The sequence below is a fragment of the Zootoca vivipara genome, chromosome 7, assembly GCF_965207765.1.
Source record: "Zootoca vivipara chromosome 7, rZooViv2.hap1.1, whole genome shotgun sequence".
In the NCBI taxonomy this organism is placed as follows: domain Eukaryota; kingdom Metazoa; phylum Chordata; class Lepidosauria; order Squamata; family Lacertidae; genus Zootoca; species Zootoca vivipara.
The window spans coordinates 30876925-30902818 of NC_142590.1; the positions used below are offsets into that span (position 1 = coordinate 30876925).

Consider the following 25894-nt stretch of genomic DNA (forward strand, 5'->3'; position numbering starts at 1 on the left):
TATCTGTCGTGTGCTTTCGCAACCTGAGCCTCCCACTCCCCCGGCCAAAGCCTCTTTTACCTTGGCACATAGTGGCGCCCACGAAGCAGTGACAGTTTTTGTTGAAATCTCTGGAGGTCTCATGGAGCATAGGGGGTTGGCTGGGTGTCTGAGGGAGCTCCACCTCTTGGAGTTCTGCCACCTGAGGCAGCTGTGTCAGCCCACCTCATGGATGGCCCAGACCTGGCTTTCTGCTGTGACAGTGTACGCACTATGCAATGATCTTGGCATGCCCCAGTACTAGCAATATTCTAGTTTTCTAGATTTCTCCAGTTTACATATTCTAGATTTCTCCAGTTTAAATGTCACTGTGCTGTCCTCCAGCTACACTGGAACAAGACAAGACCACTTGCCTATGCCAGGTGGCAACCCATAGCACCCTAGAGTAACATACCATACCTGCCAAGTTCCTGCTGGAAAAATAAGGGATCGGCAGACCGGAAGTTGCGCTGTGGCCATTTTGGAACTGGGCAGAGCAGCATCGAAAGTCGCTTCTGAGCATGCTCCACCCAGTTCCAAAATGGCCACCGCGCCAGAAATCGCTTCTGCGCATGTCCAGAGACTCCAGACATGCACAGAAGGAGCCTCCCCCGGCTGGTAAGTGAACCGGGGAAAAACAAAAAAAAAATCAGTTTTTCCAGCTGGGAACGGCTGGGAAAACGGGGGTTTCCCGGGGAATACGGGAGACTTGGCAGCTATGTAACATACAGAGCAGACAACATGATGCTTCAGACATGCCTTTTCTTGTAGGTGTCTTACTACATGGGTGAGATGGCATCCATGATATTTGTTACATTTCTAAGAGAATGCTGTGCAAACAGAAATCAGTTTATGGTACTTAAATGGATGGAACTGAATGGCAAATAGGAACGGCGAGGTTTTTTAAAAAATAAAAAAGCAGGACTCACTATAAATATTTTTCCTTGTTTTTGTTTTAACAGTTCTTAAGAGATGTTTTCCTGATTTTGCCACTAAAAATGGAGTTCTGACTGTGGCCAATCAGACTACTTTCAAAGATGGAAGAGGAAAAACAAGGAACGTCACCGATCTCAGGGAAGCTGCAAAGTATGGATTGTGTGTGTCCGTCTGTGTGTTTGTATAACTTTGCCTGACCTATTTGCCAAATGATAATTTCTATGCTTGGCTGCACTACCATGGAATTACTACAGTATTATTTTTGGAGCACTGTTCACATGGGCCTATGTCTGACTTAAACAGGAGGTGAATCTTCATACTCTTCATTTCGGTTATCTTAGGAGCAAACTGGAGATTATACACAAATGTCTGCAATTTACATTAGTGCAGCTAGGAAATTTTAGACCCTGGTCTGGTGGTGGTGGGGTGGGATTGTACCAAATCACATTCATGAAGCACACAATTAACATTTCTTGTCTTCCCTGCCCCCTCACTGCTATTCTATGCTTTACAACTGCCCCCACATTCCTGAAATGCAAAAGCAGCAAGCAGGCAAAATAGTTTGCCAGGCCTAATTAAAACAGGAAAAACTCCAACAATGTGCGGTTTTGCAGTATAAAACTCACTTTGATCATAGAACCATTACAACAAAATTGGGGTTCCCCCCCTCTTCTTCTTCTTCTGCTGCTGCCATGATGATAAAATACATGTACTTTAGGAATAAACTCTGTTTTGTTGTAGAAAAGGATAAAATTGTTTTTCTTAAAATAAGAAGACAGAATGGTGAGGCAATTATTGTAGCATCAGTTCAGTTCATCGGGCCTGTTTGTTGCTGCCTCCTATCATCTTCCACCCTCTCTGTGGTCATTTGGGTGTCTCCTGGGCTGCAGGGCCCTAGATTTTTTGCCCTGGGGCCTCGTTCCAGCTTCAGCACTGTTCACATACCTACAGTGGCCATTTTTTTCAATAATATAAGAAAGCACCTTTAGAAAGAGATATGTATCCAAGACGTGTGAAGAGATCAGGTGCTTAAACTTTTCCCCAGCCATTCTCCTCCTTCCCTGGGTTATTTCAGCTACGATATACCAAATTTTGAACCTTGGATGTGAAAGCAAAATCTTCATGCATTCACACAAACAGCCTTGTTGTGTTTATTACAAAACACAGCACCAGTCAACATGGCAGTGGGGAATGAACACCTTATCCAGATTCCTTCAAACTCAATAAACCATTTGTCCCTGCATATAGCCTTTAAAATATTACCCTTTCCAATTAATTTCTGTCACTACAGAGATTCAACTAATGTTGCTTTTTAGGTCAGATGAAATTGAAACTTTGATCAGTTGACAGAAATTTCACCAGGGGCATGTTAGATGGTTAAAGCAGCCTTAGCAGTATGCATTTAGATTTACAGCAGAACCATCCTTCACATGCCTTGTTTTTAAGGCTCACAGAATCATAGAATTATTGTAGAGTTTGAAGGTACCCGAAGGGTCATCTAGTTAAACCCCCTGCAATGCAAGAATCTGAGCTAAAGCATCCATGACAGGTGGCCATCCACCCTCTGCTTAAAAGCCCCCAAGGAAAGAGGTTGGTAGTATGGCGGAAATTATAAATGTATTCCTTAATTGTGCTGTATTCTTTTCTTTTTCTTGTAATCACATTAAAAATGTTGGATTTCTGTATAAATTTTGCTTCTAAATTTGGTATTACAGTCATACCTTGGAAGTCGAACAGAATCCGTTCCGGAAGTCCGTTCGACTTCCAAAACGTTTGGAAACCAAGGTGCGGCTTCTGATTGGCTGCAGGAAGCTCCTGCAGCCAATTGGAAGCCACAGAAGCCGCGCCAGATGTTTGGGTTCGCAAACCGGAACACTCACTTGTGGGTTTGCTGCATTCGGGAGCCAAAATGTTTGACTCGCAAGGCGTTCTTCAACCAAGGTACGACTGTATTGTGAAAGTATTTTAACTACTAGTAATAATGGTGATTAAAAGTTACTACATATATTTAATGTTACTGTACATATGACTAAAATGTTCCCCTCCCCCCCTTTCTTTTTAAAGTGGCATCAATAATGTTCTTGATGCAAGATCAGTCGGGATGAAAATTTTTGAAGACTATGCCAGTTCTTGGTATTGGATTTTAATGTAAGTTTATATTCAGAGGAGGCCTTGCTTCTTGCATGTGAAATTGGGGTGCTGCAAGGCACACAAAACGCAGGGGTGGGGGAGCCGCCTCTGGCACTTCCATTCACCGCACCAGTGCATCTTGGGGTTTTGTTATGGCTCTTTCCTGTCCCTTGTGCAGGAATATCAGTCCCTTGTGGTCCTTCCACAATCGTACCTAAACAACGAGGAAGCAGGTGGACTGGAGCCCCATGGTATCATATTCGGGAGGGGTATATACCTACCACTCATAAACAAGGCTTCCCTCGACTACACTTTAAAGGGTTGAATTCAATTTCTCTGTCAAAATCTGGCGGCCCAGAACCTGGGTTCCAACCCACAGTTTGACAATGCTATCTATACATCAGAAAACTCTAGCTGTAGTCCTATTGCCATCCTGCCACATAATGGCATCAACTTGGGCCCCACACTGTGGGTGCCCAGCATGCCCTGCCCACACCATGCCCATGATACCTGAAGCATCTCCACCCCCATCGTTCAACCCGGACACTGAGGTCCAGCGCCGAGGGCCTTCTGGCGGTCCCCTCACTGCGAGAAGCAAAGTTACAGGGAACCAGGCAGAGGGCCTTCTTGGTAGTGGCGCCCGCCCTGTGGAACACCCTCCCATCAGATGTCAAGGAGATAAACAACTATCTGATGTTTAGAAGACATCTGAAGGCAGCCCTGTTTAGGGAAGTTTTTAATGACTGATGTTTTAATGTACTTATACCCAGGTGGGTGGGGTAACAACAACAACAACAACAACAACAATATATTATCATCAGTATGCATGTGCCATGACATCATGACGCATGCTGTGGCATCATGACGTCATACCATGGGGTGGGGCATGAGCTCCAGCAACGTGGCAGTGACTGGACCCCTCCTACCTGAACTCTGTGCTCTCTCTTCCATCACCCCCCACTTGAACACCACACTCTTTCCACAGTGTGTGGTGCCTGCAAGTATGCCATATGGGGGATTTTGGGGGTGCTCCGGCACCCAGAGCTCCTGGGGAGATAACGCCTATGCTGCAATGTATTTAAAACACTGAGCATCAGACCTGGATAGGGAAAACACTCGTATCAGAAAGTGTTATTGTTTGTAAAGTAAATGCAGTGGGAGGGAGCATTGAAGAGAGGACAGGTGCCTAGCTGCTGATTTCTTTAAATTGCTATGTCTTTCTTTTCCAGAGGCCTGTTCATTGCAATGGTTGTCAGCTTGCTCTTCCTTGTGCTTTTGAGATTCATAGCAAGTGTTCTCTTCTGGATTTTCATCTTTGGTGTGATTGGGATTATAGGTTATGGTAGGTGCCAATGATTTGCTTTTGACACAGAACTACATATCCAAAGTTTATAGGTTGGGGTTAGAGGGAAAGTGACTCCTACCAATGAATTCATCAACCATTAACTGGGAATTGTCTGCCTATACTTATCACCCTCTGTCCTCAATAGTCTACTTGCTACTGAGCAATTCCTAGTTGAGCACTGCACTTATTTTTTAAAAAAACCCTCCCTCAGTCCATTCCTCTTCTAAACCCAGCAGCCCAAACAAGTCTTATCAAAGTCCACAGACTGTGGGCTGGACCTCGTTCAGCTGAGGTGTGTGCCTGCTTGTGATGGTGCAAGGCATGTTTGTGTTTTTCTTCCCTCAGCAGGACAGCAGTATATTTTCTGGCAGTTTAATGTGCCAAAAAGAAGAACCATGCAAAAGCCTGCCATATTCTACCCACTGTGCAGCTGCGTCTCTTTTCTATATCTAGAAGACTAACATCACCATCTGGCTTTTGTTAGGAATTGTCGGTGGCTGCAAGATTAAACAAACATTTTCTCTTTTCTTCCTGTGGTTTTATAAGCTGGAAGGTTCATCATCCTTTCTCCACTCTGTGTCTTACTAAAACCTGAAATACAGAACAAGGGCTCTTCAAAGAGACCTCTGGCCGCTTCAGACATAATGAGGGTTTTTAATATAAGGATAGCTGTCTATTTCACTCCGTATATGTGTGTTGTGAAGCTGCAATTGGCTGTGGCTTACTGATTTGTACAGGAATGGTGCTCCAGACAGGGGCATAGCATGGAAGGGAGCTGCTGGGGCAATGGCCCCAGGCACATTTTTTCTGGGCTGGGATGATCCTAGTATCACAAAGCAGCTTAGGTCTGGCAGAGCAGTGAGAGGGATGCCACAGCCATGAGTTCTTCTCATGCTGCCCTGCCAGCCCTGAGCTGCTTTGCAAGGCTCACAGAATAGTTCAGGGCTGGCATCGCTCTGGCAGTGTTGGTGGCAAGTGCTGGACTGGCGCAGCGGGCTTCGTTCACTCTCGGCACATGCCCGCCTGCCTGCACAAGGCCCTGGCAAACCATGCTATGCTGCTGGTTCCAGATGTTGCTGGACTCCATTTCCCATCAACCCCATCCTGCATGGCCAACATTCAGGGATGGTGGGAGTTGTAGTCCAATGATATTTGGAGAGCCCCAAGTTCCCTGGCTGGGTGTATACAGGGAAAGAGTTACATGCACAGTCATCACACATGAATATCCATTTGTTAATTCTATGCTTTTTCCAGACAGTGTAGGAAATTATTTGTTTGAAATGGTTTGAAACTACACCTTGCCAAATATTTCCTGTGGAGGTCTCCAGTGAATGACTTTTGATGGTGCTCTTGTTCCGGCTGCTCAGTATGTTTGGGAGTGGAAAACAAATTGCCCCCTGAAGAAATTAGCTAGTGATATTATATTATGGAGCCACTTCACCTTTCTGCAAATAAGCTGTTCTCTGCCTGTGGTTTGGATTCCATGGCGGGGGTGGGATTTGGTGGGACCTACCATTTGTGCAGAGATTAGAGAATTGATCTATGTCACTCTTTCCAGTGTGTATTCTTTGTTTCAAAAGGTATATGGCATTGCTACTGGGAATACCATCGCCTTCATGGAATACCTGGCTCTGATCTTACTATCTACGACATTGGATTCCAGACAGACTTCAGGGTGTATCTGCAACTGAGGCAAACATGGTTAGCATTTAGTAAGTGCATTTAACGAGAAGTCTGTATTTTGACACCCACTTTGCATTCATCTAATTAAACAGGATTTTTTGTTGTTGTGATGGGCACTAAGGCGCATGACATCAGCATTGTTTCATAGAGCTCTTGCCTTAAGAAGCTTTCTAGTGCTCAAGTTGCTGACTGGAGGCCAAATGTTAAGAGCTTCCTGCAAAGAAAGCACTTCTGCGCATATATATAAACAATAAAAAATCAGGTATGCAGTGGTTAGATGTGATGATTTCACATTTGCATGGACATGTGCAGCAATTAATAGCTTCCCATTAAGAGCAAACACAGGGCAATGCCCATTATGCCTCACCATTGGCCATGCTGTCTGCAGCTGATGGGAACTGGAAAAATCTAGTCTAAATAAGCAAAATAATTGAAAAGAGGGATGGGGAGAGTCTTCAGTTGTCTATATTCTGAGGATTTACTGTCAGGTGTGATGAACATATTATACGGATTATTGATGAGCAAGGTAATACCTTTTTGGGGGGGGGGGTCAGTTCTACAATAATTTACCAGTTGCTTTTTTATAATATATTAATTTTCAGCAGTATAACCAACAAAGCAAAGCAAAGCAATCTATAAAGCTTTTTACCAAAGCAACAGCATATTGAATTTAGAGAAAGTCCTGTCTAGGGAAGTAATAATGTTCGAAATATCTGTAAAAGAGAATTAACACAGACTAGATTAGAGCCGGGTCTGAAATCTGTTTCTACTGCCGAGACCGCACTGCAGGATTATTGTTTTTTAACCCTTTGGTATGTGTGTATTATATTCTCTTCACCACGAAATGGACACAATCTGCTTCTACAAATCTGGTATTGGGGAGACGAGGGAGTGGCCTTTGAAGAAGCTTGACTTTGGCAACTCTTTTAGAAATTAAAACCAGAACTAAATTTAGATTTCATGTTTGACTTTTAAACTTTTGGCAACATTTTGAACATTTTTTAGCCAGTGTAGAGAGATTTTGTTGTGTACTTCCTCCACGTGGAAGGTTTTAACTCCAAAATTATCAGCAATTTTATAGATTAGATATAGATATAGTATATACTGTGTGTGTGTATACACGCACACACTGTGTGAGTTTATTTAAAGCAGTCCTCAGGAATAGCCTGGGATGCTTCTCTCTTTAATGTATCCCATATAGTTACAGAAACAAAGATGCTTGCTTTTTGTTTTCATAAAAAAAATCAAGAATGTTACAATGCCATTAGCCATGAAACTCCTGAAATCATACAGCCCTCAATGAAAACGCGAGCATACATCCTTGGAGAGCGTTTGTTTCTGGAACAAGTGAGGAAGTTGCCTCGAGGAGCTAATTTGCATAATATATTTTCCACATGATTATTGGGCCCGTTGTGCAATTTTCTGCCTTTGCACTTTCTGCTCTCATGGATCTGTTTCTCAAATGCATTGGGCACCGAGTGTTTGATAGGTGAAGGGTATGCGAATCATCGTGTGTCAGCCCAGCATCCATCCATTGCCATGTGAAATTGTTCATTGCAAATTGCAGTATACTTTCTGGGTCGGGTTTGGAAAAGGCGAGCAAACTGAAGGTTGTTCTTCAAGGAGTAACATTGGGGGCGGGGGGCAGCTAATATGAACACGTGCCTGGGTATGTAAACAACCTGAGAGGAATTTGTATAATAATCTCACGGTTTATTCAGTTTGCTGGGAGTACTGGCACATACACACAAAACAGTATGAAAGTTGGGGGAGTGGGAGAATGTAATACAAAATAATACATCGCTGTCACTGCAATAACTGTGTGATAGTTTACACACAATCGTTAGTAATTTGTTAAAAGTGTTTTATAATGTTCTTAAATGCTTGATTACAGTTTAAGGAATATTTTAAAATTCTGTATTAGAGTAAATGTCAATTGCCACACAGTTTTGTTGCAGCCGTCCCTGAAAATGCTCATCAAGTAACAGATATTTACTACACAATTTTATGTGACAACATCCTTAAAATTATTTGTTACGTAATCATATTTCCAAGCTCCACTCCCGTGTTCTCAGGCTGCTTTTAGGCTCAAATAACAATCCTGATTATCTTGGAATCATTTTTGAGTGACACTAGGATAATAGAGGTCACGATCAGACACATCTTTTAAAACACCAATTCCATTCGTCTTTCCCAAATACTATGCTAAAATAGCAGCAAAAGCCAACCACTGGATAATGATTGTCTAATCGTAAATATATATTTCTTCAAATGGAACAGAGCATTTCAAACAAAGCACAGCATTTTATTGCTTTGTTTTAAGACAAATCATTCACACTCATATACTATAATGCTCATCAAGTATGAACCTTATATATGTATAATTAAACACACAAATGTAATCAGGACAGGGGAACACATTCTGGCTGGCATTATGCTTTCCAAGCACTTTAGAAATCAGGGCTTGTAAAGTGCACCACTGAAAGGGGTGATGTCCTGGTTTGATATCTGTCGATAAACTTAATTTTCTTGCTTTCAGTGATACTACTTTGCATAGTGGAAGTTGTCATTATACTAATGTTAATATTTCTGAGAAATCGAATCCGAATCGCCATTGCACTTTTGAAAGAAGGTAGCAGGTATGTATACTGGAAACACATAATCATTGGACCTCTCATATTTGCATTGTTTTTTTGGCACTGAAATAGCACTTTGAAGGAGTGAGACAAGCCCTTCCCTCTCACCATGCAGATATTCTTGAGAGTAACTTATGAATGCCTAATCATGCAGTTGCTCAGTTCATACGATTCCTCTCCCTGAAGAATAGGGGAAAGTATCACTTGGAACTCGATCCTCAAATTAGCAAGTAGTCACATGGAGAGGTCAATATGCGGCAGCCTGCAAAGTGATTGGAAATCAATGCAATATCAAGGTCATGGGCATGAACTTCTCCCTGTGTGTACTGGCACCCTAGCCAAAGAACAGCAGCCACATTGTGAATTGCCTATAATTCAAGCACAGCACCACGTATAAACCATGTAGTCTGCAGTGCTAACATGTGGTAGGGACAGGTTCCGTGGAACAGCATCCCTGTTAAGATATGACACATGTCCTCTATTTGTACTTTCCAGAAACAATTCAAGACATTTTTGTTTCAACAGGTTTTTGCTGCTGGATGAAACTGTCTCTACCTTAGGTGTTTATACTGCATTGATTTTTTAAAAGTCTATTTATAATTATCCTTTTTGTACTGTTCTTAAAGCTATTTTTAGTTATATGTCCATCGGCCTAGAGACATGTGGAAGGCATAAATTCATAAAATAATTTTAAAAAGACCCTCACAAAAATTTGTAACCAGCATTTCAGATGTTCCTGACAGAAGGCACAGCACATATCTAGCATCCAGGAGCAAACCTCTCTCATGGAGTGCACCCAGATTGCAAATATACTGTGCCAGAATTACTATAGCCCCATTTAAGAACTGGCACACAACACCCATAAGATTAGGTGGGCCACAACTGTTGCATATCCTTTATCCAGCTCATTATTGAGAATGTTGTTTTTAGAAGCACTGTGAATGAAAAATTCAGTTGGGTGAATATTATACCACCACATGCCAGGCTATTTAACAGTCTCATCCCACAGATTCATATAAATATTCGACAGTAAAGGTGACAGAATATAATCCAGAAGTCCATGTAGAACATCTGTCAGGGTGTAGAACAGAAATTGCTCAACAACACAGTCTAAAAGTGGTGTAAACTGCCCTGAGACTTGTGGGTATAGTGCAGTATACAAATTAAATGAACAAACGAATGAATGTAGCCACTACACTGCTGAAGGATCCCTGTGCTAACATGGGCATTGTATTTATTTGCATATAAAACTCTTATTTTCATTTAGGCAACGTTAGTTGGTTATCTTTATTGGTCTTTTCACACACCAAGTCTTTTTTTATTTTATTAAGGGTTTTCTTGGTTTACAAAGATATGTGCAATGTCTCTCTTAACATTTTTACAAATCAGTTTCATTTGTTGAGACATTGGTGAGGGGAGAGGAAGGAATGTAGATGGGGGGAGGGTGTGGGATGGTCGGGTGACAATGTTTCTATTTTGCTTAATAAGTGTGGGGTTTTTTGTCAGCGTCGCTTCTGTAAGTTCTCTGCTGTTCACTGTGTTCCTTTGATGGTGAGAGATGTTGGGGTTGGCCTAGGATATGGTTGTTCCTTTGTGGTTGGCTGGGGTGGTCTTTGTTTTGTGTGTGAGTGGGGTGGGTAAGTGTTTTGGGAGTCTTTAGATCTAAACGTACGCCACTTTTATAGTGAATTTGGTAGACTGCTTTATCAAACATTCAACATTCTTCCCATGATGCTGATGCTGTAAGTGAGAACAGATTTCGTCCCAGTGGCAACCTATGCTTGAGTAACCAAGTGTATAGATTTCTTGAGTCTGTTGTCATAAACAGCATTTATACAGCTAACAGCTTCATCATACTAGTGCTGGAACGTGGATATGTACCTGGGCCCTTTCTTGGAGCCAATTTTCTCTCAAGCTAGCAGCATCAAAATATGGAGGCTCTTGTGGAATAAAGAGACTGCGATTTAAATATGTAACAGTCCCTTTTCATTAAAGCTATAAACATGGAGTTCAGCAGTTATTTGTTGCAGCACCAGTCTGTACTATATAATTTTATCCTTATCATTACAATTCAGAGCCACTCGGTAAAATAAGATGCTTTTATTCAAATAAGCGTCAAACAGAAACACTCTTGAAACTTTATAAACTTCCTGGTAGGAGGTAATAATGCCTTATAGTTTTGCCTCTGCATTGAAAGGTCACTTGAGGGCAATACTTTCTGATATTTATGCATAATGCATGAAAAGAAATACTGCATGTAATAATTATGAATGCACCAGAGTGTACCCTATAGTCAAGGCCTTGAAAAATACGTTGCTAATGACTGAGAGCTAAATGATCCCCCCCCCAGCTCAGTTTAACATTTTTTCAATGAAAAGGCAATTTATATTAAGCAATAAAGCATTTGCAATCTATTGCTAGAACAGTTAACAAGCAGTTTGTTAGAGCAAACGGTCTGTGTCTTAACTGTCAGCCAAGAGATCTGTTGTTAATTCCTGAAAACCACTGATTTGTGATTATTCCTTAAGTGGCATAAGGTGATACTTTTCTCCAATGACTCAAAAACTATCCAAGGGGTTTCTAGCACCAGTCATGATTTTCCCATGCGGAACTACTGTTCAATGTGTTCACTATCACGCAGTGCTTGAGCCTTGGTCCATATCAGCAGTATTACAGAAAAGCATTATCAGCTTTCCATTCCTTTATTAGTGAAGGTTGCAGAAAAATGCTTTGACAGCAAAATCCAGTGGGTAGGATGCACCTAATGAGCCCTGTTAAGTGAAAGCCCTGCACAGACACTTCTGCTTGTGAAACAGAGCTTACCCCATCCGCACCGGCCCTTCAATTTGGGATTATTCTGTCTGGCAAGCTGATGGAACAGTCAGAAGAGTTCAGTGGTGAATTCTACCCACTATGTTTCACTCCTACAAACATTCCCGGAAGGAAGGAAGGAAGGAAGGAAGGAAGGAAGGAAGGAAGGAAGGAAGGAAGGATCTATTACAGTGTTGTATGGGAGCAAAAGGGAACCAGGTTGGCTGTGACAGCTTAAAAAAACAATGATATGCTAAGCCCCGGGAGCAGGGCTTCCAGAGAAGACAAGGAGCACAGTAGCAACCACAGCCTGGACAAAAGGTGGCAGCTCAGGGGGAATTAAGAAGAAGAAAAGAATCAATGTTATGAAACCTGAAAGCAAAAGCCAACGTACAGGAAAATCAATACATCTCAGAGCAAAATACATAAAAATGATAATCTAAAAAACAATGACAGAGTGTTAAAGAGGAATGAAACGGAGGAGGAGATAGAACCGGGAACAGAATGCAACAGAAAATGGTGGGAGGTTTTATAATAAAAAAGAGAAAGTAGGAAACCAGAAATAACAATAAAGAATATTTTACTAAGGAACATATCACTCAGTCAAACAAGAGTGGGAAACGTTTCTAAAATAGGCATATAAACTTTGATATTTATGGCTTACAAATATATTTTTCCTTTCTCTTTCTTAGAGCAATTGGTTACATCATGTCTACATTATTCTACCCAATCATCACCTTCATCCTTATTGCAATCTGCATTTCTTACTGGGCAGTGACAGCTGTGTATCCTTCTTTGAGTAAGAAAGGTGTCTTGGTGCTTCTTGCATTCCTAGGTCAGCATTTTAGCACTAAGCCAGAAAATAAGGAGAGTGCCACCTCTTCTAAAAGAAGCTACACTGAGTGTGCTGGCTAGTGGGGAGGCAGAAGAGTCCTCGCCCTCGGTCAATTTTATGTCTCAGTTGAGTCAAGTCCAAGCTTGGCAGGAAACTGGTGTGGAAGCTTTTTTTGGGTTGCATATCCTGGGAAATCCCCACAACATTCACCGGGTGTTCTTGAAGTGTTCTTATAACAGTGACACCTGAACATGTTATGAGATTGATGCATACTTTCTCAGCACCACATTCTGGATGAACTTTGTAGGGTAGTGGAATCTCAGTTTTGTATTACTGATACCACATTGCATTTGGGAAAAAAGCATCCCGGAAGAGTAATATTTATAGCTTTTTCTCTCTCGTCAAAGCGATCACCTGGAGGTGTATTTTTATTTTTTATTCTTCTGTATCTGCCCATAGCTTTCCCTTTGGTCTCCATATACAAAGTCATTAAATCATACTGTTTCCTTTTCTGTGCTTACCCCCAAGGTTACCCCACTGCTGTACTTGTTATTAAGTAAACTGCTTTACTCTCCTGTTGGAAGTGCTTGCAGGCACAGTAAATAGGGTTGTAGAAAGTGCATTCGCACAGTGGGTATCATATTTTATGCTAGACATGGAAAGGCAGAAATTAAATGTATTCTCTATGGCTTTCCCTGTGAATGCCAAGTATCTCTTGTGCTATGTTTCTCTGTTCAGAGTCTGTGATTCTGTTTCCTACTTAACCCAATTAAATCAAGCTTTCTAGCTACATCCGGAGAACCTGTGTACAAAGTCATGGCTAATCAAAGCCTGTGCAAGTATGCAAATCTGACCTGCTACCCAGAGGTAAGCAGCATTTTATTTTATTTTTGTAAAATGCTATGTGAATTCTAGCTCTTTTTGAATGTCCTGTACATACGAAGTCAGTTTGAAAAACAATGCAGGTTCTCCACTCCCTATACTTTCTAATACTAAAACTGCACACATGAAAATCATCATCATTATTATTATTTGTGTGTCTTTGTTTCTCAATTTGATCCTTTTACATGGTTTTGAATGTATAGTATTTCATGCATCGCGACTTGCAGTTATTTTTATTGATCATGGATTAATAATTCTTTATTGTAATTGTTAAGAGTGAATTTCTATTTAATTATCATTTGCTGGGGTTTTGAGTTAATTTTATTGTGTGCTATTACTGTATATTCTAAAAGATTATTAAATATTACTTTATTTAATGGAAGTCATTCCATTTTAAAACTATGTTTTATTATGACCTTATGTATTGGATCAGGTTATTTATAAGCTGTGTGTTCTTCGTTGTATATTTTGTTGCTGTATAATAATACAGGAAGGTGATATACAAATTAAAAGAGAGATGAAATGAAATGAAACCTATATGTCCCACTTATTAACCATTTAGTTCAGGAGTCATCAGTATCTTCTGTAGTGCCTATGGAAGGTCTCATTAAATATCCCCTCAAAATCTCAGAATAAATTGAAGACTGTTTGCTCCTCCTGCTCAGGTTGTGTTTGCATGGGCTTGGTCTCTCCATAGAACATGCCCACATTTCATGGATTGTCAGGACTGGACATTGACTGTCTCTTTCCTATTTGATCTCAAGAGTACAGTGGTACCTCGGTTTATGAACACAATTGGTTCCAGAAGTCTGTTCATAAACTGAAGCGTTCATAAACTGAAGCGAACTTTCCCATTGAAAGTAATGGAAAGTGAATTAATCCGTTCCAGACGGTCCGCGGAGTAAGCGTTCATAAACTGAAGCAAACTTTCCCATTGAAAGTAATGGAAAGTGGATTAATCCGTTCCAGACGGGTCCGCGGAGTACTTAAACTGAAGCGTTCATAAACTGAAGCATGGGTGTAATTGGTTCCGGAAGTCTGTTCATAAACTGAAGCGTTCATAAACTGAAGCAAACTTTCCCATTGAAAGTAGTGGAAAATGAATTAATCCGTTCCAGATGGGTCCGCGGCGTTCATAAACCGAAAATTCATAAACTGAGGTGTTCATAAACCGAGGTTCCACTGTAGTGCAAAAAGCTTCCCCTCAGTGAGTGAGTTTGGTGGTGGTTGGTATAGGTGCCTTTCTCCTATCAGAGGTAGAGAGGGTACACCCACAACATTTTGTGGTACTCTCTCTCTCTCTCTGCTCCTTTACTTGAGGCAACCATTTTGTTTTGTGCCACTCCCACAGCAGCTATTTTGTGTTATGCCATGCACCAATGGCAGCCATTTGTGACTGGCGCCCACAGCACTTTCTCAAGATCCCAAATGGGACCAAAAATGTTGGCAGCCCCTGATGTAGTTACTTTATTGGCCCTTAGTTCCATTAGGAACCTTCTGTATTACCTGTGTCTAGCTACTGCCATGGGCAAGATACTGGACCATCGCTGCCAGCCTTTAGGACTATTCTCATGAAATCATTTGGCAGATGAGATTTATTAATGTGTTGATGATTTAGAATTGTACTGAAACCTTTTTATATCTCCTTATTTGTGACCTCTTCCCCCTCCCCTTGTCCATAGACATTCAACACAACCAATGTAACCAAGCTGTGTCCAGGAGCCCAGTGTACTTTTGCTTTCTATGGTGGAGAAAGCCTGTACCACAGATACATCTTAATCTTTCAAATCAGCAACGTGTTTGTGTTCCTCTGGCTGGTGAACTTTGCCATTGCATTGGGTCAGTGTACTCTTGCTGGTGCCTTTGCCTCTTACTACTGGGCCTTTAGAAAACCTGCTGATATTCCAGCATGCCCACTCTTTTCTTCATTTGGACGAGCAATACGGTAAGTTAAAGAATCACTCGTCCACATTCATATCTGTTTCTGCTTTTAGAAACCATGCCCTATACCAGGCACCCCCAAACTGCGGCCCTCCAGATGTTTTGGCCTACAACTCCCATGATCCCTAGCTAACAGGACCAGCGGTCAGGGATGATGGGAATTGTAGTCCAAAACATCTGGAGGGCCGAAGTTTGGGGATGCCTGCCCTATACCTTACAATGAATAGTGGCTTTTAGAATCAAAACAATTACAGAATTTAATACACCGCTATACTTGCAAGTCCAGTTGGTATACCAGAAGCAGTGCATGTCGTAGACTAAGACCACTAAGTTGCCCTCCCAACATCACATCTTCGCTGTGGGGCAGGTTGAAGCCATGCAGCACACTAGCAGAATTGCCAGATTGGTATTGGGGGGGGGGACCCTGACAGTGCAACCACCTGGGCACGCCCTACCTCCATCCAGGTAAGCAGCAGCAACATCAGTGTAGGAAGGGCAGCTCTGTAACTCGGTCCCATCATAGGCCCTGCTTACCAAATAAAGCCTCCTCTCATTCATTCAGCCTTTCCCATTTGCTGCTTTTCATAAGTTATTTAGAATATTTGAATTGTACCCTCCCTTTAGCCCTGGAGATAGGAGCAAGCTAGAAATCAAAAGCAAAAGAAAGGAATACTTTGTGTATACATGATTTATTAATATAAGAGAATTATTTAATTCCAGTATAGGAAGCTGCATTTTGCAATCCATGGCTATACTGTATTCATAGTTTGGAGAGGGGTGGTGGGAAGTTGTGTCAGCTGCCTTACCTGTGTTGTTTATCATAACAGCGCTGTGTCCAAAAACATATCTCTTCCTGATTCGTACCATATATTTTTCCTACTAGATATCACACTGGTTCCCTAGCATTTGGCTCTTTAATTCTTGCAATAGTCCAACTCATTAGAGTAATCCTGGAATACCTGGATCACAAACTCAAAGGTGAGTTTCATGACATTGCACATTCTCTATTCCCACTGAGCATATGGTATATATTTGCTGTGAAAAGCTGATAATCATCTCTTGAGCTCATAGGCTAGTATGGTTCAGAAATGTGAGCCACAAGCTCCTGTTTCTCTTTTAATGGTGGGAAATACAGTGTGCATGCACTGTGAATGCATCTGTGCAGTAACTGATGAGGTTTTCTTTTTTATAATAATCGTTCGTGGAATGCTCAGGGTGTCTGTCGTTTATGCTGCTTCTCCTTTGGATGAAACAATGGCCTGGTTCTCATATCACATTAAACTTCAGTGTACTTGTCCACATTGTTGAAATGTTCTCGGCTCTCCTCCTGCTGCTATGTGTGAGGCTTCCATAGTCTGGCTCATCATGGTCCAGAGTTTTTTTATTCTTTTCCCCCAAAACCACAATCAGTAAGCCCAAGAGCAAACCTTGGTCACCACTCACTGGGCAGAAACAAATGACGAACTCTAGTTAGGACACCACAACAAGCTGTACTTTAGTAAGGCAGCAGGTGGAGAAGTGACAAAGGAGCAGAGTGAGAATCCTTTCAGAAGTCTGCACCAGCACAATGTGCATTCACAGTAATCCACAGTTTGCTTTTACAAAAAAAAAAAAGCAGGGATGGAGTGGAATGGGAAATCCTAGTACCATTATCAGTTCTGAACTACATGTCAACAACAACAGCTTAAATGTGCTGTGTGGCAAATCCAGTGGTTCAGTTTTGTGCTGGCTTCGATAAACTGATAAACTACAGCATGGTAAATTCCACATACTGTAGTGCTTTTTAGGGGATGGTAGTCATCAATAAGAAGTACCATATCCTCTGGCCTTTTTGCTGCCCATGACAGCCATTGTGTGCTGACACCCACAACACTTTTATCAAGATACCAGTACTGACACACACACCCCTTTTTAAATACCAAAACCCCTCACAAAACACTGTACATACTTCTTGCGAATCAGTGAGAAGGCAATCAGCCAGCAAACCCACACAGATGTCCTGGTGCAAACCAAGTCAAATCAAGTATGGGCAATGTTTTCCATCTTCTTATGTTTTCTTCTTTCTTAAGAAATGTTTCCTTTCCCCCCTCCTGCAGGCTCACAGAATGTCTTTGCTAAGTTCCTCCTTTGCTGCCTCAAATGCTGTTTCTGGTGCCTGGAAAAATTCCTCAAATTTATCAACAGAAATGCCTACATCATGGTATGTATTTTCTCTGTCTTCTTTTCCAGTATGCTGCTGTTTCCTGCCTGAAGACCAGTTAGTGGTGTGGCAAACACAACCCCCTAGTGAGCCTTATTTTAAACTATAATATTTAGCGATATCATCTTACTTAAAGTAAACAAAACCATAGAAAGAAACAATGAAAACAATGGTCATGTTTGCACATAGCACAACTCCTTAAACTGAGCTCTTCCTTTAATCAAGGGTTTAGCATTATGTCTAAACCAGTGCTCATGGTTTGTTTCACCCCAAACAAGCCATGATCTACAGCCAAGGTTTGCAATTCCCTTACCGGTCATAGTCTCTTTGGAAGAAACAAACAATGAATGCTGATTTGCATGTACAACTAAGGCAGCCAATTCAGCCCTATGTAGAGTGCATTGCTGTAGTTTGTTTGGATTTGTGATTAAGGTTCTTAATGACAGGTGTGGGTACCAAGCTGTTTTGGGTCGCACTGCAAAGTTTCCTTGGTGGTTTATTTCTTCCAGACAATTGGAAGACTCTCTTTTTTCAGACTTGTGTTTAAAGTCAGTCTTAATATTTTTGCCTTAAGCAGACATATGTCCAGGTCCATTGTCATATTCTGTGCTGCCAATCATCTGCCTGTATTTTTGGCTCCTTTACAATAACTCAAATTGTCCATTTGTGGCTTAGCTTTAGAGAAAATATTTCAGTATCTCTTAGCAGGGCACTTTTGGGGCTCTAGTAGAAATAAAACTTGAAAAGCAAACAGAGCAGGGTGAGGTGCAGATGGATATTTTTGTCCACAGAGAGGAAATAACATCTTTCTTTCCGTGTAACTTGCCATACTCATAGGTCTGGCCCCTAGTGCGAACCCTTTTCATAATGGGGCTTTCCTGCAAACATGTTAACAGCTGTTAATATTTTGCAGATTGCGATTTATGGTAAAAACTTCTGCACATCAGCAAGGGAAGCTTTCTTTCTGCTCATGAGAAACGTGGTAAGGTAAGGGGCCGTGGATTCCATAATCTGTGGACTCGCCATTTAAAACATGATAAATGTGTTATTAAAATGGGACACCAGAGGGTGCTGCAGAGCAGCGAGCCTCCCACAGTGGGAAATTCCTGTTAAGCTTTATACAATGTTTTAATTTAAATGGTTTAGAGCATCAGTGTAGATCCAGCCTGTGTGACACCTGCCACTTCAAAAACATACTCTACTAATCTATTAAATACTCATACCATTGCCAACGTTGAAGGCCTAGGCTGCAGTAGCAACAGAAGGATCTGATGTATTGCACCATACCACTGCAGGAGGGAGGAAGAAACACCCTTTTGAATGTTTCCCCACATTTAAAACAACAACAACCAATGAAAAAAGCTAACATTAAGAACAGTTTTAGTTTTGCATGATTCTTTCTGCACTAGATCTCAACTTGCATGGAGTTTATATATATATATATATATATATATATATATATAATAATGTTGGGATTTTTACATAAGGGGGACATTAAAAAATGTCCTCCCCCAACACTTACTTTCTGAATTGGTATAGTACATTCCGTTACTTCATTCTGTTGCTTAGTTAATTAGTTGAGCAGCTTTTAAGATACTAATCAGAAAGCGAAAGAGCACCCACCTTTCCTCCACTATCTCAGAATATAAATCTTTTCTGCCCTTAGATTAATTAGCATGTTTGAACTCTTATCTTTAAAACTAGACTCTTCAGCACAGTGAACTATTACATTACATGGTTGCTTTAGAATTAAACTTTTCAAATTGGTTTTCACACCAAAGCTTCTCAACGATTTTAATGTTGGCTGAAAGTAGCCCTGTTTTAACTTTTGGAGTTAAACCTTTTGCAATCCTGTTCATTATCTCTGTTCCATAGAGTTGCAGTGCTGGATAAGGTGACAGACTTTTTACTATTCCTGGGAAAAATTCTTGTTGCTGGAGGTGTGGGTAAGTCAACAGACTCTCAGTTTAATATTTTCAGCTTGGTTGAGTTAAAGGAATGGCTTGATAAGGAGCTTTGACTGAGGCTGAATCTAGACACATCAAAGAAGCGTTTTAGTTTACAACGTTGTAAATTTAAACAGGGAAAACAGGTAGAGAAAAATGAGGCTCTACATCGCCATCTGGTGGCACAATGTTATATTGCACATACAACACATATAAATCGCTTTTTCTTTACCAGTCTAGCTGAGTACTGAGACCTCTCTGATTTGGGCACTACTAATTCAAATGTTGTAGCCTTTTTAAAACCTGAGCTTTGTTCATGTAAATCTTTGTGGGGAAATCTCATTATCTCAGTGTCTTGGGACGTTCATTAATCAGATAAACAAGGGGCTATTTAGATTATTTTACTGGCATGAATCTAAACCAACAGCAAGCAAAAGAATTCAGGCCACAATTAGATGGGAATAAGGGAAGAAATGCATGCAACAAGAAAAACAATGGTTCCCCAAACCAATATTTATCACATATCATTATGTATGGGGGCATTTCCAGCAGAGGACTAGTGACGATGCTTAATCCACTCCATGGCTGGCTTTTTAGCCCTTTTTTTCCAGCTGGCCTTCAACTTCTAAACTCAACTGGAGCCAAACAGTTGGGGGGGGGATGTGGGTATGACTATATGACCAGTGCTGAGACACCCTCTTCTTTGTGCTTTGCTGAGTAACAGTTGAATTTGCATGTAAAGAAACCCACACACACTTTGATTTATTATGGGCCATTTTGAATGAGCCCACACCACTGGCATGAGTGGGGTAAACATACCAAGAAGCCTTGCTTTCCTGTTACAATTGAATCAAGGATGAACAAGTCAACAACAACTCATGGCTTAAAGTTGGCTAGTGATTGTTGGCTAAAGAAAGGCTGGCTTAGCATAACATGCAAATGCAGTCAGTGTGTAGTTCTGCCTTAACCTAGGTTTTTAGTACTGAGGGAATCCCCTATATTCACAGTGTTAGGCCAAAAGAGGCTTCCTTCTTTCTCCTTAAATTTTGCAACACGTGCAAGAAATGCAACACTTTGTAAGCAGTAACATTTCACTGCTTCTCTGAATACTTTTACTACCTGCACTTCAAATTGTGGGAGATCATTTATCTCTACAAAGAGCGTATATAAAAAATAAAAGGCAGAAGGTGTGGTTCAGTAAATAAATGGAAAGGGAGCTACTCAACCGTGTCCTTCAGTTGTCATGTTTAGTTATGCAGCTCCTCAAGCCATTTGACCTCCACACCTCGATGGTTTAATTCCTGAGGACTATGAATTGGAGTTTCATAGAGACCTATAACTTTTTATTCATACAGTTGTCCAGGGGAGATATGAACTATTAGATTCCTGTAGTCAAACATGGTGCAAGCCTTGTCGTGGGTTCTGAAAGCCATAAAATAAGTAGGTACTAGCCATTCAAGAAAGATGGTTAAATTGTTTGGATGAGAAACAGAAATCAGGTGTTATTTTAACATCTCCCTTCTAAATCTTTCCACTCTGATCTGGCTGAGGGCTATCTGATTGTGGAGGCAGACATCTGCAGATACATCCCTAAATGGGTTGATAAGTGTGCTTGAAAATGTCTGCTTCCTCTTGTGATTCCTGAAGGGCCACAGCTTAGCCATTCTTGCTCTGTGCACTAGCTAGAAAATAATGCTAATCATGCATAGAGAGCAGGGAGTAGTGGGGCAGATTTAATCCCCACCAAATAGCAGATCAGTACTGTCCTGGCTGCCCGTACATCATTTGGCTTAGGATCTGTGTATTTGTAATTAATGTGAAGAGATTTAATAAATTTTATTGTACCAAAATATTCAATTTAAACACACTCTTTATTTTCGCAATTTGAATTGATGATGTTCTGAAAGTTTGATTTTCACTTCTTTGTTGATTTTGAACTCTTAATTCGCTGGTACCCAACTTCAACTATAATGTACTGTTTGCTGTTAATGCACATTATTTTAAAGCTGTAAAAGTAAATGAGATTTGTCTGGAAATGCAAACCATGAAATAGTGAAATCGATTGTTTTCCTTGTGCTTAAGGACAAATCCCTTGGGCTAATTAATTTACATGTCTTTCACTTCCTACTTAGCACAGATGTTATCGGGAATTAATATCTCAATTTGTCATATAAAATGTTGAATCAGATATATGGAAATACACTGTAGTTAAATGGTTCTCCTAGAGTAAAAGTAGTTGAATTATTGTTTAAAAAATCAAATTTGGGTTTCTTTTCTCTCTTTTTAAAATTGTACTTTTCATTGCACTGTCTTCTTTACTTAAAAAAGCCAGTTTGATTCATAACATGGCATTATTGATTAAAATCTTCTGGTTGTGTGAATCGCAGATAATTAATCTGAATACAGTTTTGTCCCAGTACAAATACTGGAAATAATTCAAGTCAGAGTTAGCTGCTTGAAAAATCTTATCTTTCCCCTTCTTATAGGTGTCCTAGCTTTCTTCTTCTTCACACACAGGATACCAATATTCACACAAGAAGCACCATCACTGAATTACTATTGGGTCCCACTCTTGGTAAGAATATTGCTAAAGTTCTTAGAAACCAGATGATCTAGGCCTGGCACCTGGCACCCACCATGGCATGGCAAATGTTAGAAACCATGGGTCCTGAACTCCCTCATTCCCTTCCCCCCTTCCTCTAACAGTGACATCCTTTGCATTTTGACTGATGTCGGGCTTTTTCTTTTCATCTTGGGGCTTCTCACTGATACGAAGCAGCAAAGGGCAGAATAGATAAGTCCAGAACAAATACACAGTTGTATTAGTGCTTCCTGGAAGATATAAGTGGCACAGTCCATGCTTACCAGATACATGGCAGGGAAGAGAGGAGAGGAGAGGTCAGGGGTCAACATCATAGAACAAGACAGGGTTCAAAGTTGGGATTGGGGGGCGGGGTTCATCAAGCACCAAAGGATCTTGCATTAGTGAGATACCGAGTCCCATTGCTTGGGAGGGATGGTTTATTTTACATCATATCTAATTGTCCACTTAGGCAGGAAATACTTGAAATCCAATGAGTTTGCAAGATCCACAATTAAAGCCATGGTCAGGAATTCTCCTGAACATGTGGGAATAGGGCAGTAGGACCTCGAGGCAAACCCTGCCCTCAGTATTCCTGGAAGTTCTGGGTACTTCTTGTTGGTTTTTTAATGCATATTAATTGAAGAAACTCTTCCCCAAACTGGGAACCCTGATAGGTCTGGGTTCCTGCTTGCAGGGAGATTTATAAAAGCACATTAAAAACCCCTTTAGGCCTTTGCATTAATCACAGGAAGATCTGAAAAGCAGCTTGCAAGCCATGGACATTGCAGGCATCGCCTTCACCCATGGTTTAAACCTTTGTCTGTTCAGAAAATTGCCTGAACATAGCTCTTGTCTTCTCATGGTTTAATGTAAGGAATGCTTGTTTTCTCTATTTATTCAGACAATTGCAATCATCTCTAAGCAATATACAGAAACTCAATACAATGGGTTTTTTTTAAAAAAAAAATCCCCAAATTATAAAACCAGAAATCAGAATGCCTGCTGGAGTTTTGTTTATTTAAGTCTTCGGTAGATGTCTGACCTAAACTGGAAGGGAGTTCAATACAATTGGGCCCATCAGGCTCCTGTGAATACAAGCAGTGCAAAGACCTCACTGATTAGGCAAGGACTTAAGGGATTAGGAGGTACCTGACATATCCTGGAGCCTAAGTTCTTAAGGTCCGTATAGTTAAAGCTATGGTTTTCCCAGTAGTGATGTATGGAAGTGAGAGCTGGGCCATAAAGAAGGCTGATCGCCGAAGAATTGATGCTTTTGAACTATGGTGCTGGAGGAGACTCTTGAGAGTCCCATGGACTGCAAGAAGATCAAACCTATCCATTCTTAAGGAAATCAGCCCTGAGTGCTCCCTGGAAGGACAGATCGTGAAGCTGAGGCTCCAATACTTTGGCCACCTCATGAGAAGAGAAGAATCCTTGGAAAAGACCCTGATGTTGGGAAAGATTGAGGGCACTAGGAGAAGGGGACGACAGAGGACGAGATGGTTGGACAGTGTTCTCGAAGCTATGAACATGAGTTTGACCAAACTACGGGAGGCAGTGCAAGACAGGAGTGCCTGGCGTGCTATGGTCCATGGGGTCACGAAGTGTCGGACACGACTAAACAACTAAACAACAACAACAAGTTCTTAAGGGGCTTGTAAATTGATATAATGAGCACTCACACTTTACATTGTGGGTGCCCTTTGCGGTATCGCTAGAGTTCCCAGGGAGCTTACTGGCAAACAGGGGGTGGCTTGCCTCTCAGTGTTAATTTTTGGAGGTTCACACCCAGCCTCAGTAATCAAGTTTCTTGTTGGAGGTGGAGGCAGCCCCATTTATAAATAGGGGGTGGGGCCGACAATAGCCAGGCAGTCGACTCTGGAGATTCACCCTCCCTACCCTCCCTTTGTTTAATGTTTCTTTTTTGCAGGTTAACTTTTTCTTCCTGTTTAGCTGGCACTGCTATGGTCTTTGACTGGTTTGACTGGGAAGAAATTTCCCTGCATTGGCAGGTTTTGTCTTCCTCATAGCAATTCGTCACAACTTTGGCAGTTATGGCCTTGGGTGGAATCCTTTAATATTTTCTTCCCTATATTGGGGGGGGGATTTAAGTGGTGACTCACCCCCCTGCAGTGGTGATTCCAAGGTCCCCCTCTTAAAGGGGTTATATATATGGGTGTCACTTTCCATACATTGAAAGGTCGTCAGGGAAGTACCCTGCGTGCGGGGATATGGGCTTGGCTGCCTGTTACACTTACGTCTCACAGAGCACCCCGATATCCCATTTACCCTGTTGAGCCCCAGTTCCCCCCTGCTAGGGGGCTGGGAGAGATACACGCCCAAGGCCTAAGACAAGGTCTTCCTACATTCGGAAGTTTAATAAAGTTGTGGCCTAATTTTAATTCCATATAACATTGTCAGAGTCTTTATTCCTTCCTTATGATCCCTGGGGGCTGGGGCTGTCGCCGCCTGGTCACACAATATTATTTAATTCCCATATGATAATGTATAATTAACATGTTTCTTCCTCCTTTTTTCAGACGGTCATTATAGGCTCTTACCTAGTTGCACATGGTTTCTTCAGTGTCTATGCAATGTGTGTTGACACACTATTCCTCTGCTTTTGTAAGTAACTGGCTCTTTGTTGTTTACTTTCCTCTTTTTGATAATGCTAAGATAAAGAATATGTAGTAGGAAGCCATTGCTGTTTCTCTCATTGTGCTGTTTAATCCATTGCAATCTTCACTACACAAGAGATTATGAATTACAGCAATATAAGATGTGGCTTCGTAAGTTCAGTCGGTAAAATGTGACTATTCACTAGACCAGCTAGTCTCCAGAGACTGTTTCATAATAAGTACTAACATGTTGCTTCCGGGTGCTCTGTAGCTTCATCTTGTCCATTGGTGTTTCACTTAGATGAATGCTGTGTCCCCCCGCTAATAACAGGCTTGCAATTTTTGTAGGCACAAGAATGTTGTATTAATTTAAAATAATGTAAAACTGTATTTCTCCCTACAGGGGCTGAAGGTTTAATATATATTGACATGATGAACATATATCAGTCCTTATTCACACGTTAATCAGAGCTAGGTATTAGCCACATAACATATTTTCAGTATCAAGACTCTTGTAATGCCATGATAGATAGATAGATAGATAGATAGATAGATAGATAGATAGATAGATAGATATGTACTTTGGAACACATGTAAAGTGCTTAACATTGCCACTATAATCATCCCATAAACATCTGGAATTCACAATATTATTTGAATAAGCGAAAACTTGCCTTCTATCCAGTTATCGTTTTATTTTCTATGCACTCCTGATTTTCTGTTCCTCTGCGGTATTGATCTCCAATACAGAGATCTCTCTCTCTCCCCCCCCCCCTGCTCTGCTTTCTGACCTCCTTCTGAGCAAAGGACCCAGCCATCTTGAGGCTGCAATCTATAACTGGAAGCTGATTGCCACCGCCATTTTTTATGCATGTTGGCTTTTTCTGCCATTTCAGTGTGTGTGAGTATTCTCGTGAAAGTTCTAGGACTTGTCTAAACTGTGATTGGCTGTCTCTCGAAAATCACTTCAAAAAGTTGGTTGGAGCAGGAGATGGTGATCTACAATTTTGGTGTGCATTCATAAAACTTATTTATTATGTTGGAATGCACAGAAAGTCAACTTGAGTTGTTAACTTCCAACAACTAATTTGTTACGAATGGATGGGTGGATGGGATGTTGTTCATCCTCAAAAACAAGTTTGTTGCCATTATTCAAGTTTAAAAATAAGACTTTGACAAGCAAGCTTGGAGAGAATAACTCTCCACCCAATGTAGCCTACCCCACATAATGAAATAGAGGATCAGATTCTGAAGTTGTCAGCTGAATTTGTGAAACTTTCTGGTGAATTAAATTTCTCGAAGAACACAGGCCATAGGCACCCCAGTTGT

General features: G+C 41.1%; 1 protein-coding gene across 6 annotated transcripts in view; it reads left to right on the forward strand.

Annotated features, from left to right (window-relative positions):
- Positions 1 to 25894, forward strand: part of SLC44A5 (solute carrier family 44 member 5) — a 176019-nt gene that overhangs the window by 120614 nt on the left and 29511 nt on the right. For 4 of the 6 annotated variants that reach the window (XM_088673229.1, XM_088673230.1, XM_035122672.3 and 1 more), the window contains 14 exons: positions 981 to 1104; positions 3019 to 3102; positions 4314 to 4426; positions 6010 to 6141; positions 8652 to 8751; positions 12252 to 12344; positions 13174 to 13261; positions 14959 to 15221; positions 16101 to 16195; positions 17314 to 17417; positions 18331 to 18404; positions 19293 to 19363; positions 21850 to 21938; positions 24488 to 24572. In XM_088673229.1, the coding sequence (XP_088529355.1) occupies positions 981 to 1104; positions 3019 to 3102; positions 4314 to 4426; positions 6010 to 6141; positions 8652 to 8751; positions 12252 to 12344; positions 13174 to 13261; positions 14959 to 15221; positions 16101 to 16195; positions 17314 to 17417; positions 18331 to 18404; positions 19293 to 19363; positions 21850 to 21938; positions 24488 to 24572 (1515 nt within the window). The remainder of the gene's footprint in view (positions 1 to 980; positions 1105 to 3018; positions 3103 to 4313; positions 4427 to 6009; positions 6142 to 8651; positions 8752 to 12251; positions 12345 to 13173; positions 13262 to 14958; positions 15222 to 16100; positions 16196 to 17313; positions 17418 to 18330; positions 18405 to 19292; positions 19364 to 21849; positions 21939 to 24487; positions 24573 to 25894) is intronic. The other 2 variants (XR_015950811.1, XR_015950810.1) reach the window with 1 other exon arrangement.